This window comes from Medicago truncatula, chromosome 7, assembly GCF_003473485.1.
Source record: "Medicago truncatula cultivar Jemalong A17 chromosome 7, MtrunA17r5.0-ANR, whole genome shotgun sequence".
Taxonomy (NCBI): domain Eukaryota; kingdom Viridiplantae; phylum Streptophyta; class Magnoliopsida; order Fabales; family Fabaceae; genus Medicago; species Medicago truncatula.
The window spans coordinates 12,352,292-12,368,874 of record NC_053048.1 but is presented as its reverse complement, the minus strand read 5'-3'; the positions used below and the strand labels follow the sequence as shown (position 1 = coordinate 12,368,874).

The window sequence follows — 16,583 nt, the reverse complement described above, 5'->3', positions numbered from 1 at the left end:
AAAAACTGACTGAAAAATAACTTGAAAATGCTTTAGAATTATGCATAACCCACCTATCTGCATAATTGTTTTGTTCGGCAGTCGGTTTCTCGTGTGACACAAATGTGTCAACAACAATTTTCTTCGTCTTTTGATTAATCTCAGTAATCACCGTTTAATTAAAAACATGCTTTTCATAAAATTAAAAAAAAAAAAACGATTTTATGAAGGAAAAAAACGGTAAAATAAAATAAAAGAAGAGAAAGGAATACTTTCACTCTAGTTGCATCGATCGTTTTGAAAGAAAGAAAGAAAGAAAGACGAAACCACAAACCTTCTAAACATGTGAGCTCTCACTCACCATCTCGAATCTGTTTCATTCTTTTTCAGATTTTGTTTGATTTTTATTATTTGTTTAATCTTTTTTTTAAGGAAGCCAAAATCATCGGTGAATCGACCCCCAACACCTGATGTTGTCGAAAGAGAACCTACTTTTCAGGAACTCATCAATATTAAGGTTTGTTTCAATTGACTTATTTGAGCTTATTTACCGACATAGTGAGTTATGAAACTCAAACACGGACACTTGACATACCGACACAAATGAACACGTGTTGGACATCTGGCACACCCATTCTATTAGAAGTGTCGGTGCTATAGAGTTTGTGAGACTCTTTGGGATAACTGGTGAAAACATCTTATGCCATGCTCATAAGCTGATTCCAGTTTATTTCTATAAGTTCTCTAAGATAGCTTATGGAGCTTATGGAAACGGCTTTTGGCTTATGCTGAAATAAATTGACTTTATTTTATCTTGTGTAATAAAAATAGCTTATTCTTAACTATGGGTATGTTTGAATTGGCTTATTTGAGTTTATCTACTACTGACACAACCACTTCTGAGACTGTTTGGGAGATATTGCTTATGAAAACAACTTATGACATGTTCACAAACTGTTTTTAGATTATTTTCATAAGTTCTTCAAGATAGCTTATGAAAACAGCTTATAGCTTATACCAAAACAATTTGACTTTATTTTATCTTGTGTAATAGAAATAGGTTATTCATAAGTGCTTATGCTATAAGTTGCAAATTAAGCTGTTTATCGAAACAGGGCCTAAATCTGTTTTTTGTTTTGTTATTGGACTGTTTGATAGTTTATTGAGACTGGAGAGAAAGAGCGATTGATGGAACTTTTGAGGGAAAGACTCGTGGATTGTGGTTGGAAGGATGAAATGAAAGCCATCTGCAGGTTTTTCTTTTATTTTATTGTTAATTGTATTCTGTTTTTCTATTGTATCAAGGCATTTGGAAGAATATAATTTATGGTTTCAAGTTTATTTGTTATGTTATAGATTCAAGAGTTTAATGGACATACACTATCGGTGTAAATCAGTCTTACACTTGCATTGAAGGGGTGACCTCCACCTTTTCATATCATACATCAATTTTAAAACAATATGCTATTAATATTTTTTTTTAAAACAATATGCTATTAATATTTTTTTTTAAAACAATACAATATGTCAATCGCCGATGGAGGAAAATAGTGTTTTGTTAAAATTTTGGTATGCCATAGTTGTATAGCACCACTATAGCCTCCTATTGTTGCACTAAATTGCTTATTGTGGATTAATAGTGCTTCTTTAAATTCTGCTTTGCTATGGCACCGCTATTTGGCAACGATGTGGCAAAATTTTGGATTTTCATAATTACAATGTATATCCTTAAAATCCCAAATTCAACTCTCCCCTGATTTTCATTTTCTTTGCTAGATGTATGCTTCTGCACTAGGTTTTTGGTAAATTTCAACCATCCATTCCCATTTTAATTTTATATTTCAGTTTCCCCCCCTTTTGAGCTCTGCAAGCATTAGCTCGAAGGTCACTTCTTTTATTTTCATGTAGAGACTTTTACTTATAGGTGATCCATGAGCAAAGCACATTCTCTTGTGCGATTATATTATATGCTTTAGGTTTATTTTTCATATAGTATGTTTAGACAAAGATATAAAAGTTTCACCAATTGTGGGCACTCTAAGTAGGGCATTAGGACGCATTTTGCGTTAAGAAACTAAGTAATGGTTTGTCATATCAAATAACTGAACTTATCTTTTTCCATTCGCAAATGAAACTATAACTGTACCACTGCAATATCATGTTCAAGTCATTTTTGTGTTGTACTGTCTTAGTCAAGATGCATTTCAGTCCAACGTGTATAGCCATATCTCTATAGTCAATAGCAGTGATGGCAACCGCAATCACGGCAGTGGAGGTCCAACACTGCATTAAATGCTGTGGTGGAGAGGATATGTATTCAGCCATAGCACTGTGCTTGGCAGCAGAGTTGCGGAGGAATCACATAGAAGACGTGCCCAAAAGAGAAGATGATCGGAAAAGCCATATATGCCCTTTTATTTTTATCTTGGAAAGACAAAAATGCCCTTCTTTTTTTGGCTGTTTATGATTATTGTTTTCAACCTTTTGAATCGTTAAGGGTTTTGACTTCTGTGATCTTTCCTCTTCTCTTTCACGACCTTTCCTCTGCTCTATGCGACCTTTGCTGCCGTGCGATTCTGACGCGGCTGGTGCTGACTCAAGAGCGACCTTCTCTCTCCTGTTCTTTGCAAGGCCAGATCTGTTCTTCTCCCCTAGACTTTGTGTAGCGGCCTTACCGCCATATAATATAATGTCATGTTTTTCCTAACAAAGATGTGTTGTTTGACAGAAGGGATTACTGATTAGTGAATTACTAATATAAGCTTGGTGTCTGCTTTTTGGATTTAGTGTTAGGTTCAGTTGCATGAGCTTTAGTTGCCACTTAGCTGTACCACAATAAGACCATGAATACTCAAAATGAGTTTCTGGTGATATCGTATCCGAGAAATGTTATCAAGCAACATACTTTTTTTTTCCTTCTTTCTATCAGATAATCTCAACTGCTGTACATTCATTCTTCTTACTGTTTTATCTTCCCCTATTGTTGTGTTTCTCTGTTTGATTCCACCTTTTCCTCTTCAAACTCGGACTCCTCTTTTTTTGTGTAACTTCTCCAATTTGGAATTTATAATACTATTTTTCTTTCTACAGAGCCTTTGTAAAGAAGAAAGGGAGGAATAATGTTACCGTAGATGAACTTATACACGTAATTACTCCAAAGGGTCGAGGTATTATTAATTTCTTTTTGGAAATACTTCTGTTCTGCATATCGATGCCTTATGGTATGGTAACTTGGTTGAAGTGGAATTCTGCATTTTATTTGTTCATGAATCTATTGAAAAATATTTTAAAAGCTGTTATATAGTTGAATATTATGTCTTTCAACATTAGAAACTGTACAACTGTATCCTGGCTTTAATTTTCTTTGCACCAAAACTTCCAACTAACTAGCTAGAGAATTTCTCTGCAGCCTCAGTTCCTGATTCTGTAAAAGCTGAGCTGTTGCAAAGAATTCAGACATTTCTTGTTTCTGCTGCTCTCTAATGGCTTGATCGGCAATAATCTCACCAGCATTCTGTAAAGGTTAAGGGTTCGTGTTTGGATTGCAGTTGGAATTGCGGCAGCACTCTTTTCAACGACAAATAATCGAGGGATTGCATCTTAAAACTGAATTTGGAAGCATTGGAAAGTGTACTTTGCCAAATTTCCAAACATGCAAAGAACTGCACACACATTTGTTCTAGATTTTGTGTTGCAGGGGTATGAATATGTGTTGTAAAACCATTACTCTTTGTCTCCTTCCTATATTAATTTGATAGATCATCTTTTATCGAAATCAGTCAAACTATATATGTCGCTTTTCCTGGCTTTTATTTTAAGCTTTGGTATAAAAATTGCTTCTTCATATCAAGTGTATCTTATTACACACAATGATGTTTACTTCTTTGTTTTCTACTGGATAAAAACACAATGATGTTTGAATGGATCATATTATAAACATGAACAGTTGCATTTTATGAACTATGTTTCTTCCACAGTTACACTCCTTATTTTTATAACGTCGAGCATTTGAAGCCTTTGAGGGTCATTTTACAAACTTGTTGATTATACTCTAATCTAAATGGTATTATGTGCAGTATATAACACTTGTTAGAAGAATAAAAACAAATTACTGTACTTTTATAAAGAAAAGGTGATTAAAAGTAATTATACGTGTTTATAAAGAAACTAAACAAGACATGTAATAAGCAAACTAAAGGGAAAAAAAAAATACTAGCTTAATTTTAGGAATAAAAATTGATACTCAAGGAACTGAGAACAGAACAAGGCATAGATAGACTACAAATCTACTTCAAAAGAATTTGATGATCAAAACTGACTTAAAGTAGTGGCATTGGTTTCAAAGACAAACTTAATAAAGAGTGATCAGAATCCAGCAGCAGGAATAGTAAGAACCCAAAAATAAAAATCTGAAACATGCAGAATCATTTGCAGCAAATTTGTTAACAAAAGCATAACCTAAACAATGAAGATCAGCAGGGCATGTAAAAGCCAAAAATCAATGACCTTCGTTGCATTATACGACAGGAAGGATCAAATTTATAAGGCTGACATACTGTACCGAATCCAGGTTCGGAAGGATCATAACATAATACTTCGTTGCATTATACGACAGGAACCAGAAACAAGGCAGGTACTAAGGTTTTAGTTACCGAAAGGAACCAGTGAGAAATCACATCGTAAAAGAGTAGAGAACCAACCCTTCTAGCAGATATAGACTTCATGCATCCTGAATTATGAATAGATGTAACCAAGAGTTCTCATCTACATCAGATCTCAACTGGCTTAATCAAGATAATAAATGCAATGCCTGAGTGAATCTCATATGGTGAAGAATCCCGTTAAATATCGGAATAGATATTCTTGTATACAGTTAATTGTATTAGAATGCAATTAGTAGTGCGGAATAAACGGACAAGACAAGTATACTGCAAATTTGGTGAATATTAAAAACCAAAGGTCCAAAACACAAACCAACAAATAGGTATAATATAAAGTTAGCAAGAAATAAGTTTATACTTATAAAACAAATTTGAAACCAACAAAAAAAAAGGCTAGTTAGCATTGAACATAATTATAGCACACACTACATGATTATGCAATTTTCCTTTGAATTTCTGGGTATGCTGCTCACTTCTTTGTTTTCTTCGGCGCTCTACATAAAAGAGATAAAGTTAGACGACAACACCATTATTCAAATGATGTACATAAAACAGATAAAGTTAGACGGCAACACCAGTAACACAGAAATTCTACCAAACTCACCGCTGATCTAAACATGCACTTAGTGTCTACCTTCTTCAACATGTTTTCTGTTTATCTCTTAATTAATAATACTAATTTAAGGGTCCTTCATCGACATTTCAAAATTGACCAACAAACCTAAATCTTGTCTGCCAATGCCTGCTACACTACCGTTTTAAAATTAACCGGTTATTCATTCCTTATGCAGCAAATAACTAATGTCAATAAACCAAATCTTCAAAAAGATCATGCAAGTAAAAAGCTAAATCAATTAAGGATAAATTTTTCTTAATTTGAGCACAAAGTTCATAAAATCAGCAAATCCAACAATCTCATGGTAGCAACTAATGAACAAATGACAGAATAGAGAAACTACTACTACTTACATAACGATATTTAAAGTTATTATAAATTGAAAGTTGACATGTTGCAGAAGCTCTTGAACACGAGGTTAATCGTCTTTCTATTTCAGACTGTTTCCCGAAGCACCAGATTGACATATTTTCTAAAACTGTTGAATTCTTCAGAATAAATTTTGCTAACATAATGTGATAACTCTGTAGGCCTCCAATTGCAAAGTCACGGATCGTACAAGTTCTAAGGTTTGATGAAAGGCAACCTGGAACAGATTTTGGATGGGACCACTTTTCATTCTCATATTCTCCAAAGTATCCATCCTCCCAAAAACTTCCTTTTATGTGCTGTTAATAATACAAAAGAAATAAATTGATACATACTTGTATGTTAAAAAAAGAAAGGAAGAAAAAAAAAAATTAAATCAAATATGATTGTTAAATTTAAGAAACAAACCTGAAAAAGGTCAAGATTTTGAAGCTTAGGACAAAGGTGCAGCATTCTTGGAACTATATCCCAATTATAGCAGAGCACCAAATGAGTCAAATTATGGAATGTAGGAAGTTTGCAACCTCGATAAGACCACTACATTATTTAAAAAAGAGTATTAAAAAATAAACAACAGACATTATTGATTTTCAATGGCGTGAATGCATATAATAATCACAAATACCTCGTGTAGTTTTATCCGTAGAAACTCCGCGTTCGAAACTGTTTCCATCGGAATATAGAAATCACAATCCATAATATCTGCTCTTTTCAACTTTGTTAAGGTTTGAGCCCATTGTATGGAACAATAAGTGTTATAGGTTATATCAAATAGTAGAAGATCTTCAAGATTTGGACAATTATCTGTAAGGAAAATAAGATCATCGCCTTGTTGAAAGCGAATGTATTTCAAATGTAGGGTTTTGAGTGAGGGTAATGTTACGAGAGTAATATTAAACTCCTTACCCATATTGAGAAAACTAAGCTTAAGAACAACTAGGGTTTCACAAGTAAGGATAGAATAAGGAAGATGAGGGATCATTCTTTGCCAATAATGCATCCTGTGTTCAACATGCAGGATGAAACTGTGGATGCATAATTGGGAACAACGTGTATTTGCCTTGTTTTCTTCTTTACCCGCAGCTTCTAGCGAGACCAAAACCGAGTAAACGAATTCGTCAAATAAGGAGTGTTTGGCTTCTTCCGCTTTGGCATCAACGAATTCCAATTCCACATCTGGAACGTAACTCCATTAGATGCTTCCATCTCTTTGAAAGAATTGAAGTGAGAAAGGCTTGTTTGGTGGGAAGAAAAGAGAGAATGTGAATCAGGATATCGTCTGATAAATTGCTGATCATATCTACCGCCACCGTTGCCATTGAAGTTTCCGGGAAGGCATTCTGTTAAGATGGTGCGGTATTCTTGATCAAGGATTCTTTTCTCGTTTTTTTTTTTTTTACCACATAGAGCAAGAAAACGTTTAGGGTTTTGCCGCTAGTATAGAAGTTCCCTTTATATATAGGGAGAAATTTGACCTTATTGCTTGCTTTTAAAGTCTTGCTTATTGATACGTCAAAGATATGGAGAAAATACGTCAAAAAAAAAAAAAAAAAAAAGTCTTGCTTATTGGAAACTTGGCCTCCAAGCCGAGTTCGAGTAAAAAGAACTAGGAACTATTTATCTTTTTTGTAGTATTTATTTTAAATACTTGGCCTCCAAGACAGAGCTCGAGTAATATTGTAGTAAGCATTTATCTTTTTTGTAATATTTATTTAAATAATTAATTAAAAATAATAATAAAATTCTAGGAACTATCTTACTACAATATTGAACACTATAAAAAGAACTTATCTTAACCTTAGTTACCAAAAAATTTGATCATGGTATATGACAAAATTGATGTATGTTTTTATATACAATTAAGAGCCGTAAAAAAATCGGATAAACGAGTGTTCGTCTTTCCGCTAGCAATAAAGAAAGGGAGTTTTGTAGAATGTAGTTGGATTAGATGGAGTTATATTTTAACGATTTGAATGTGAATTGGGCATTGGTCATCAAGTCTATCGATCAGATTTCACTTTGATCCACCGATATCACTTATTCACAATTGAGAACCACAATTTTGGATTGGTGTAATTACGTTCAATTCGGTGCAGCATACAACTTGCAGAGGCTATACAGAATACAGTGATCAAGCATTATCACAACTGTGAAGCCCAGATACGAGATACGATACGGATACGATACTGCACCGATACGCTGATACGGAAAAATTTCAAAAATCAAGATACGATACGGCTGAGATATGTTAATAAAAAAAATTATATAATTAAATGTACAACGGAATGAAGGGTGTGGCGGAATGAATGGTGGTGGCGGAATGAAGGGGGAATGAATGGAACTAGGGTGAAAGAGAAAATTTTCACTGAATGAATTGAAATGAGAGAGGGTACGGCTAAAATTTTATTTTTTTTGTCATCTTTGATTTTTTTTGTGACATGGAATTGATTGATTTTTTTTATTATTAATTGTATTGCCACACAAGGGTGGTATAAGGTGTATTGCCACCTATGGTGGTATACCTTCTTTTAACAAAAACTCAAGTTCAAATATCAGTAGATCAACATTCATAAAACTTATCATTTATTCCACAAGGTTTGTTATCATTGAAACATTCATCAAAAAGATTTTTGCTTCAACACCTTCTTTCTTAGGTATTAGCTAGGTTCTATTACCTTTTTTCTTTTTCAGTTCCTGCTTTTCTTTTCTTTTTTCTGTTATCTCCTTATCCTTTGTAAACAAAAAAAAAAAGCAGTATATAGTAGTAGACGCCTATCAAAAAATGTTTTAAGTTAATGAATAAAGAGAACATACTCATATCATTTTTCTAAGATTGGTACTAGAAACTTCCAACGCATATTATGAATCTCTAGTTCTTAATATTACATATCCGATAGTATTTCCTCGGAAAAATTTGTCACTTTTGAGATAGGAATATATATAGAGAAATGATATTTGTTCAATCATTTGTGACAATTTTTTTGATAACTTTCTCTCTCATACTCATATTATCTTCTTATTCTCTCTCTTCCTTTTTCTCTCTCCATTGTTTTTAACCAATGAAAAGAGAGAAAAAATAAGTTGTCACAAAAGTTGTCTGAAATGGTTGTTCAATATCTATATATATATATATATATATATATATATACACATATGAGAGTCAAATTAAATTTGTTTAGTATATCACTGACCAATGAGAGGGAAATAGTATGACCTGGATCTCCTGCATAATGGTTTCATGCAGCAGTAGATCTCGGCCGTAAAAAAGTAATTCAATGATTCATGAAAAGTAAATATGTAATTAAACTTTTTCTCAAATTCCATTTTTAAATGTAAATTCTTCTTCCGTCTCATTTTACTTGTTATTTTAGTATTTTTTTTGTCTCAAAATTATTGTCATTTTAGAATTTCTTTTTTTATTGAATTGCACTTCATTTAGCTACTTGACTAACTATAATTAATTATGATTTTAGTATTCAAATCAATTCAACTAATCATTTTCTTAGAAACCACAAACAACTACTAAAATGAGACGAAAGGACTACCACAATATTAATACAGGCATGGATAAAATAGAACTCTATCCTTATTGAACATTCCAAATACTTTATTCATTTTGTTTTCATTGAACTCAATTAGTTAACATTTATTTTTAAAGATTTCATAAATAATAAGTATTAATTGATAAAAATTAAATTATGTACATAGTTTTTATTTTTGAAAGATGCTAACAAATGCTCTTAAGGGTACATTAAAACCAATGAAACTTTGATACCTAATACAATATGGCACCGATACGGGGATAGTTTAATAAAAAATTAAATTTAAACTACATATTAAAACTCAAACGCAAACCATGGAATATAACTCAAAAGCAAAAAATTTAGCGCAAAACCTAGACCAAACAGACATAGAAAAAACGATAAGGCACAACAATGAAATTGTCTTCACACAACAATCAACAATAGCAGCGTTTTCAAACAAACAAAAAGACACAAATGGATGTAGGACAACAACATAAATATAAATATAAGACAATTAGTCAATTGCATATATATCATAAAAAGAGAACAATGTTACTTAGTCAATTACATATATCCCGCAAAATAATACAATTCGCACATACAATTCTTTTGTTTTTTCTAAATGAAATAAATAAAATTTAATTTCTAGATATTCTTCTAATATGTATCGAAGCGTATCAGGGAAATATCGGTACATTATACGTATTGGATACCGATACGTCTTTCATTTTGAATTATTTGACCTTCAGAGATTAAAACAATAAAAAATAACTTTTTTTACATAAAATTTATCCAATATTTTCTTTTTTTAATCCTTAACAAAGGCCCCATTTGGATTGGCTTATTTTGAGCTTATGTGGGTTTATCTACTCCCATAAGCCTTTTTAAAGGTGTTTGGGTAAATAAATAAAAATAGCTTATCATAGTTTCATAAGCTGCTTATGCCATATTTTAATAAGCCTAAATTTTCAGCTTACCCTATGGCTTAACAAGGAGCTTATGAATTTATGTAACCTCCTTCGATTCTCTCTGGATCCACTTTTTCAAAACATATATTTTAATTATAATTTTTTTTAAAGGAATATTTTAATTATAATGTTAGTTATCTTTGGCGGTGCATCAGTAACAAAATTGCTATATACTTATCTTACTAAAGTAACAAACGTAACTAAGATTTTTTATTTTTTTTATAAGAAGATTTTTATTATTATTTTTTTTGTTACGTAACAAAATGAAACTGAATAAAAAAACAAATTTAACTTGTCTTTTTTGGGTAACAAACTGCATACTAATATCAATATATATGATATGTTTATTTACACCTCTAATGTTAGTTTTGTCTTATATGAATATTGATATTTTTTTTAAGGACAAATATTGATTATACTATATATATATATATATATATATATATATATATATATAATTAATATGTTATAATATTGTTTTTTTACGCCTTGATTAATTTTATTAAAAAAATCTTGATAATTGTGGTTCAATTCTTTGATTTTTTTGTTAAATTAAAAATATTTAAAATTTCGATAATTGCTTATGTAATGTCACATCCAAACACTTCAATTTATGTAAGTACTTTTTAGTGTACATATCCAAACATAAATAGCTTATCAAGTATAAGAACTTATGATATAAGCTCTAATGTTATAAGTACTAATTCTATAAGCATCTATATAAGCTGTTTATCCAAACGGAGCCAAATACTCTAAAAACACTATCATAATTTTTTTATATGTTAAAAGTTAGCATTTAAATATGTAAAAATAATCAAGAGATCCTTGATAGGGAACTTGTTGGACGGAATGATGTTTATTGACAAATGAGCATCTCTTAAATCTTTAAATCTTTAACGTAGCTAGACAAGGGCCATGACACACCATTCTGGTCTGGTGTGACCTGTGAATAGCTTTTAATTGGTGGTACAAGTAGGCATCTTTTATGGTGGATGTTTTTGCCTCCTTTTATTGTGTATACTGTGGATCCTCCTAGTTATTATTTAATTGGCGCGTAAGTGAAAAATGTGATCACACAAATTATATATTTGTTTGCTTGGCACGTTTTTAATGTGCTAATATTTCTTTTGATTTTTGATTTTCACTCTTTAGCCAGGTGATGAAGGCTAGTGAATTAGTCCCTTTGCCTTGATCATCTTTGTTTGATATTCGATTTTTGTATTAAGGTTATGCTAACTAATACTTTGAATGTAGTTAAAAAAAACATTTTACATTAAACATATTATTTTTTAAAACTTAAATACAATATTGATCCTCCTATTTTTAAAATTGTTAATTTTTGATATCCTTATTTTTAAAACCAACTTTCTCCTCCTCCTAGTTAGAAAATCAACAAAAAAAAAAAAAATTAGTCCCCGTCCTTTTTTGGATGATGTGGATCCTCCTAGTTATTGTTTTCTTGGCACACTTTCTATGTGCTAATGATTTCTTTTGATTTTCATACTTTGGCCACGTGAAGGCTATTGAATTTGTCTCTTTGTCTTTATCATTTGATTTTCAGTTTTTGTATTAAGGTCATGTTAAATAGTATTCCCAAGTATAGTTAAAAAAATATTTTTACATTAAAAATATAACTTTTAATATTTTAAGACTTTGATTATACAAATTCTAAGATATTTGAACCATATTTATTTCCTCAAACACATTTTTACTCTCGGTCTAATTGAGTTTCTGATGTATAATGCATAAGTTAATAAATTTAATTTCCAAATAAAACTAAATAAACCAATCGGAATAAAATAATAAACAAATTACTTTTTAAATATTTCAAATATAGGACAATATATTATTTATGGTTAATTATGTTGGGCTCGACGAGTTTAACGCGAGTGTAAATTAAAATTCCAAAATCCAAAAGAGATATGATCTTGCAGCTCACCGATAGCGATAAAAATGAAAAGCAATATTTTACGTGAAAAACCCTCTAATGACGAAGGAAAAACCAAGGGACAAACTCCGAAAAAATTTCAACTATATTAAAGAATATTACAATATTCTCTCCACTCTCTTACACGCACAAGAGACACAATATTGTGTTTCTAGTGAGACTCACTCCTATTCAAATGATATTATTTTATAACACCTAAAAGTTATAGAGATGATACTCACTCAATCTATTTTCGAGACTCTGAATTTACTCAACACTCTATTTTTCCTTTCACATACTTCTACACACAAAAACTTTGTAGTTTCACTTCTACTTCAATACCCGAGCTTTGTATTTTCTTTGAGCTTCGGATTATTTTCTTCACATTTGCTTATGGTAATGGTAATGTGAATTCAATTCTCTTTTATCAAATGATACTGCAAGCCAAATGTGAAATATGCATCACATTTACTTTTCAAAAATATCAACACCACATGCTACAACATAGCCTCACTGTAGAAGATTTTACATCATGCATAGCTGAAACTTTGGCAATTGCTTGTAATTGTCTTTGGCTAGACATTTCACCTTACAGTGGGTCCTACAAATTATTGAACCCATTTGAAGAGTATAATTGGAGATCAATATAGGATGCTAAGGGTATGTATTCACTCCAATAATCTTAGAGGCTTTCCTTAAAAAATGACGTTAAGGTGCATTTGATCAAATTATTTTATCTACTTAAAGTAAATACCGAACAACACAAAACACAACATCATAACATAAGACATAACATCACATAATAAACTTTTATGATATTGAATAATCTTTGATCTTATAAGAATTTTGGAGGGCAAAATGTTGTTTTTGTATTTTAGACAACTCGTAGTTGAGACAAAAAGTTATGTTGTGATTTAACGAGGGATAATTGTTGAAATGTGTCTCAAAATTGATGTTGAAGTTTGGAAAAATCGTGGCACGTTTGCAGGGCAACGTGACACGATTGAATGGTTCAGTTTTTGGATTGCCACTGGAAAAATCGTGGCACGATGGGCATGAAACGTGGCGCGATGCTGCGTATTTCTGAACACTATTTAAGGCTTCATTCTTCATTTTTTGGGAAGAGCTTCAAGAGAGAAAAACTTGGGAAATCAAAGGAGGTAACTTTAGGGTTGAGGGTCTTTGATTAGGGTTTTCTTGAGAGGTTCTCTTGGGTTGGGAAACATTGTAAACATCTTGGGTGAGTGAAAATCATTGAGTGTCTTGTTCATTGGTTAGATTGGGAAAATGGGTAGAAATTAGGGTTGTTCATTGTGAGCTTGTTGAAGTTAATTTCTTGTAACCCATTTGTATCTCTAACTCTTTGTAGTGGATTGGAGAGATGAATCTCTCCCCCAGATTAGGTCAAGTTGGACCGAACTAGGTCAACAATCTTTGGTGTGTTTGTTTCTCTTCTCTCTTTATCTTTTGCTTGTGGTTTTGAGCTTTTCACTTTGATTACTAGATTAGGGCCCCATTTGGATTGGCTTAAGTTGAGCTTATATGAGCTTATCTACTCTCATAAGCCTTTTTAAAGGTGTTTGGGTAAATAAATAAAAATAGTTTATCATAGTTTCATAAGCTACTTATGTCATATTTTAATAAGCCTAAATTTTCAGCTTACCCTCCGGCTTAACAAGGAGCTTATGAATTTATGTAACCTCCTTCGATTCTCTCTGGATCCACTTTTTCAAAACATATATTTTAATTTTTTGTTTTTAGAAACAAACATATATTTTAATTATAATGTTAGTTATCTTTGATGGTGCATGAGTAACAAAATTGTTATATACTTATCTTACCAAAATAACACACATAACTAAGATTTTTTTTTTTTTGAAGAAATTTTTTTATTATTTTTTTGTTACATAATAAAATGAAACTGAATAAATAAAACAAACTAAACTTGTCTTTTTTTGGTAACAAACTGTACACTATTATCTTTCATTTTTGTGGTTCGATTCTTTGATTTTTTGTTAAATTAAAAATATTTAAAATTTCGATAATTACTTATGTAATGTCAGATCCAAACACTTCAATTTATGTAAGTACTTTTTAGTGTACATATCCAAACATAAATAGCTTATCAAGTATAAGAGCTTATGATGTAAGCTCTAATGTTATAAGCCCTAATGCCATAAGCATCTATATAAGCTGTTTATCCAAACGGGGCCTAGATCTAGGTGTTGTTGTTATTGTTGTTGATTGTGTTCACTTTGATATTGGTTACTACTTTCCTTTATTCCAAGCATCATAGTTTATATGGTGTGATTTTGAGTCCGAATTCACAGCAATAATAATTTCAGTTTTTGTGGTGCTCTACTCTCTTGCCTCCAATATATCATGTTAGTGTAAAACAATTTTACGAATCAAATATTGTACAAATGCACCTTGTGTTCATTTGTAAAAGAAAAAACACTTTCCTCCTTATCTTTTCCTTTACTTTTGATTTGTATCCCGTTATAAACACCGACATTCAATCACATTTAACAACATGATTTATGCAATGTACTTGTGTAACTCGTTTTCCAATTGATATTTATAACTATATATATTTGGATTCTATAAATACCCTTTATATATTTCTAACTCCTACATCAAACAACCACCAAAGTTACTACACAAAAATGGAGAGAAAGTCCATTTTCCTCCTCCTCCTCTTCCTCCCTTCCTTAACTTTCTCTCTAATTTCTTCACCACCACGCCCAAACCTCTGCCACCCAGACGACGAAAAAGTCCTCCTCAAGATCAAAGATTACTTCCACAATACAAGCCTCTTCTCAACCTGGATCCCACACACAGACTGTTGCAAATGGCGTATAGTCTCATGCAAGAAAATCCCAAAAACAACCATCCATCGTGTCAACTTCCTTGAGATAGATGGCGCTGATGATCTTGTCGGTACAATCCCGCCACTCATCGCCGATCTACCTTACCTCGAGACCCTCATTTTTCGCCTCCTCCCTAACCTAACAGGTCCTATTCCTCAAGCCATTGCAAGACTGCCTCACCTTAAATTTGTCCTCCTTAATTGGAACAACCTAACTGGTCCTATCCCTGATTACTTTAGCAAACTTACCAATTTAGCCACCTTAGGGCTTAATAACAACCAATTAACCGGTCCAATTCCTGCTTACCTCGGCCGCCTTCCTAAACTCCAAGGACTAGACTTGTACGACAACCATTTAACCGGTCCAATACCGGACAGCTTCGGATCATTCAAGGCCGGTTCTCAGGTCACTTTGTCCAACAACATGTTATCCGGACCAATCCCAAGATCGTTGGGCAAAGTTAATTTCAGTATTTTCGAGGCTGCTGGGAACCAGTTGACCGGTGATGCGTCTTTCTTGTTCGGGGAAAGTAAGACTGAGTTGGCTCATCTGGACTTGTCGCGAAACAAGTTGTCATTCGACCTCTCTAAGGTGGTAATGCCAGTGGGACAACTGGAATCGAATTTGCTTGTCTTACGGTTGGAAAATAACATGATATACGGAAAGTTGCCAGCTTGGTTAGGCCAAGCGTCATTGTTGTACGACTTCAATGTGAGCTACAACCAGCTTTTCGGTCCTATACCGACAGTTGGAGGGAAGTTGCAAGAGTTTGATCCATCGTCGTTTTCGCATAATAAGGGCTTGTGTGGTTCTCCTTTGCCTCCTTGTAAGCAGGGCCGTCCCGGCTCCATAGAGCTCTTCGCACTTGCTCAAGAAAGGGCCTCCTTGTAAGTGAAATTAGTACTCAATCGGTTACACATTTATCGGCCTCATATAACATGGGGCATTTATAAGAAAATGTGTTAAAATAATAGTAATAATGTTGGGGGTGTGGAACTCTTTTTTAGAGTAAGGGTGGTATGAGATTCTATCTAGCTTCAACGAGAGATTCTATCTAGCTTCAACGAGAGTTTGTTAGGATTCTCTTTCACCAATTTGATGTAGCGATGAGCAAAATATGAATGACATATCCATCAGCAAAAGAAATAACACATGTTCTGATGGCAATGAAAATAACATTTCTTGCTCAAAAATACCTTAATTGCAACAAATTATCAGCTGCATAATACAACAAAATACACCACTTTCTGTTATACTCATTCAATAACAGAAAGTATATTCAATAAATTTTATAACGTCGAAAAAGAGTAGAGAAAGGCAGGATCAGTAAACATATGGTAAAGAATCCCGGGTAAACATTGGTGTAGATATACTTGTATACAGTTAATTGTATTAGAATGCGATTAGTAGTGCGGAATAAACGGACAAGACAAGTATATATTGCACAATTGATGAATATTAAAAACCAAAGGTCCAAAACACAAACCAACAAATAGGTATAATATAAAGTTCGCAAGAAATAAGTTTATACTTATAAAATAAAGTCGAAACCAACAAAAAAAAATGAGGCTGGTTAGCATTGAACACTATTATAGCACACACTACATGATTATGCACTTTTCCTTTGATTTTCTGGTTATGCTTCTCACTTCTTGGTTTTCTTCGGTCC

At 32.5% G+C, this 16,583-nt stretch overlaps 3 protein-coding genes across 3 annotated transcripts; 2 read left to right on the top strand and 1 right to left on the bottom strand.

Annotated features, from left to right (window-relative positions):
• The first annotated feature begins 201 nt into the window (after positions 1 to 201).
• On the top strand, positions 202 to 3,823 carry LOC25497920 (transcription and mRNA export factor ENY2). Its single transcript, XM_013592650.3, has 5 exons — positions 202 to 324; positions 412 to 496; positions 1,138 to 1,232; positions 3,070 to 3,146; positions 3,389 to 3,823. Coding segments are annotated over exons 1-5 (333 nt in total). The 5' UTR covers positions 202 to 322; the 3' UTR covers positions 3,463 to 3,823.
• Positions 3,824 to 4,941: 1,118 nt separating this feature from the next.
• On the bottom strand, positions 4,942 to 6,142 carry LOC112416274 (F-box/FBD/LRR-repeat protein At3g26920). Its single transcript, XM_024769537.2, has 3 exons — positions 6,034 to 6,142; positions 5,610 to 5,924; positions 4,942 to 5,134 (listed from the first exon to the last, which is right to left on the bottom strand). The coding sequence occupies exons 1-3, from the start codon at positions 6,076 to 6,078 to the stop codon at positions 5,066 to 5,068; spliced, it is 429 nt and encodes a 142-aa protein (XP_024625305.2). The 5' UTR covers positions 6,079 to 6,142; the 3' UTR covers positions 4,942 to 5,065.
• Positions 6,143 to 14,673: 8,531 nt separating this feature from the next.
• On the top strand, positions 14,674 to 16,090 carry LOC25497919 (polygalacturonase inhibitor 1). Its single transcript, XM_013592648.3, has one exon. The coding sequence runs from the start codon at positions 14,711 to 14,713 to the stop codon at positions 15,803 to 15,805; it is 1,095 nt and encodes a 364-aa protein (XP_013448102.1). The 5' UTR covers positions 14,674 to 14,710; the 3' UTR covers positions 15,806 to 16,090.
• The last annotated feature ends 493 nt before the right edge of the window (positions 16,091 to 16,583 follow it).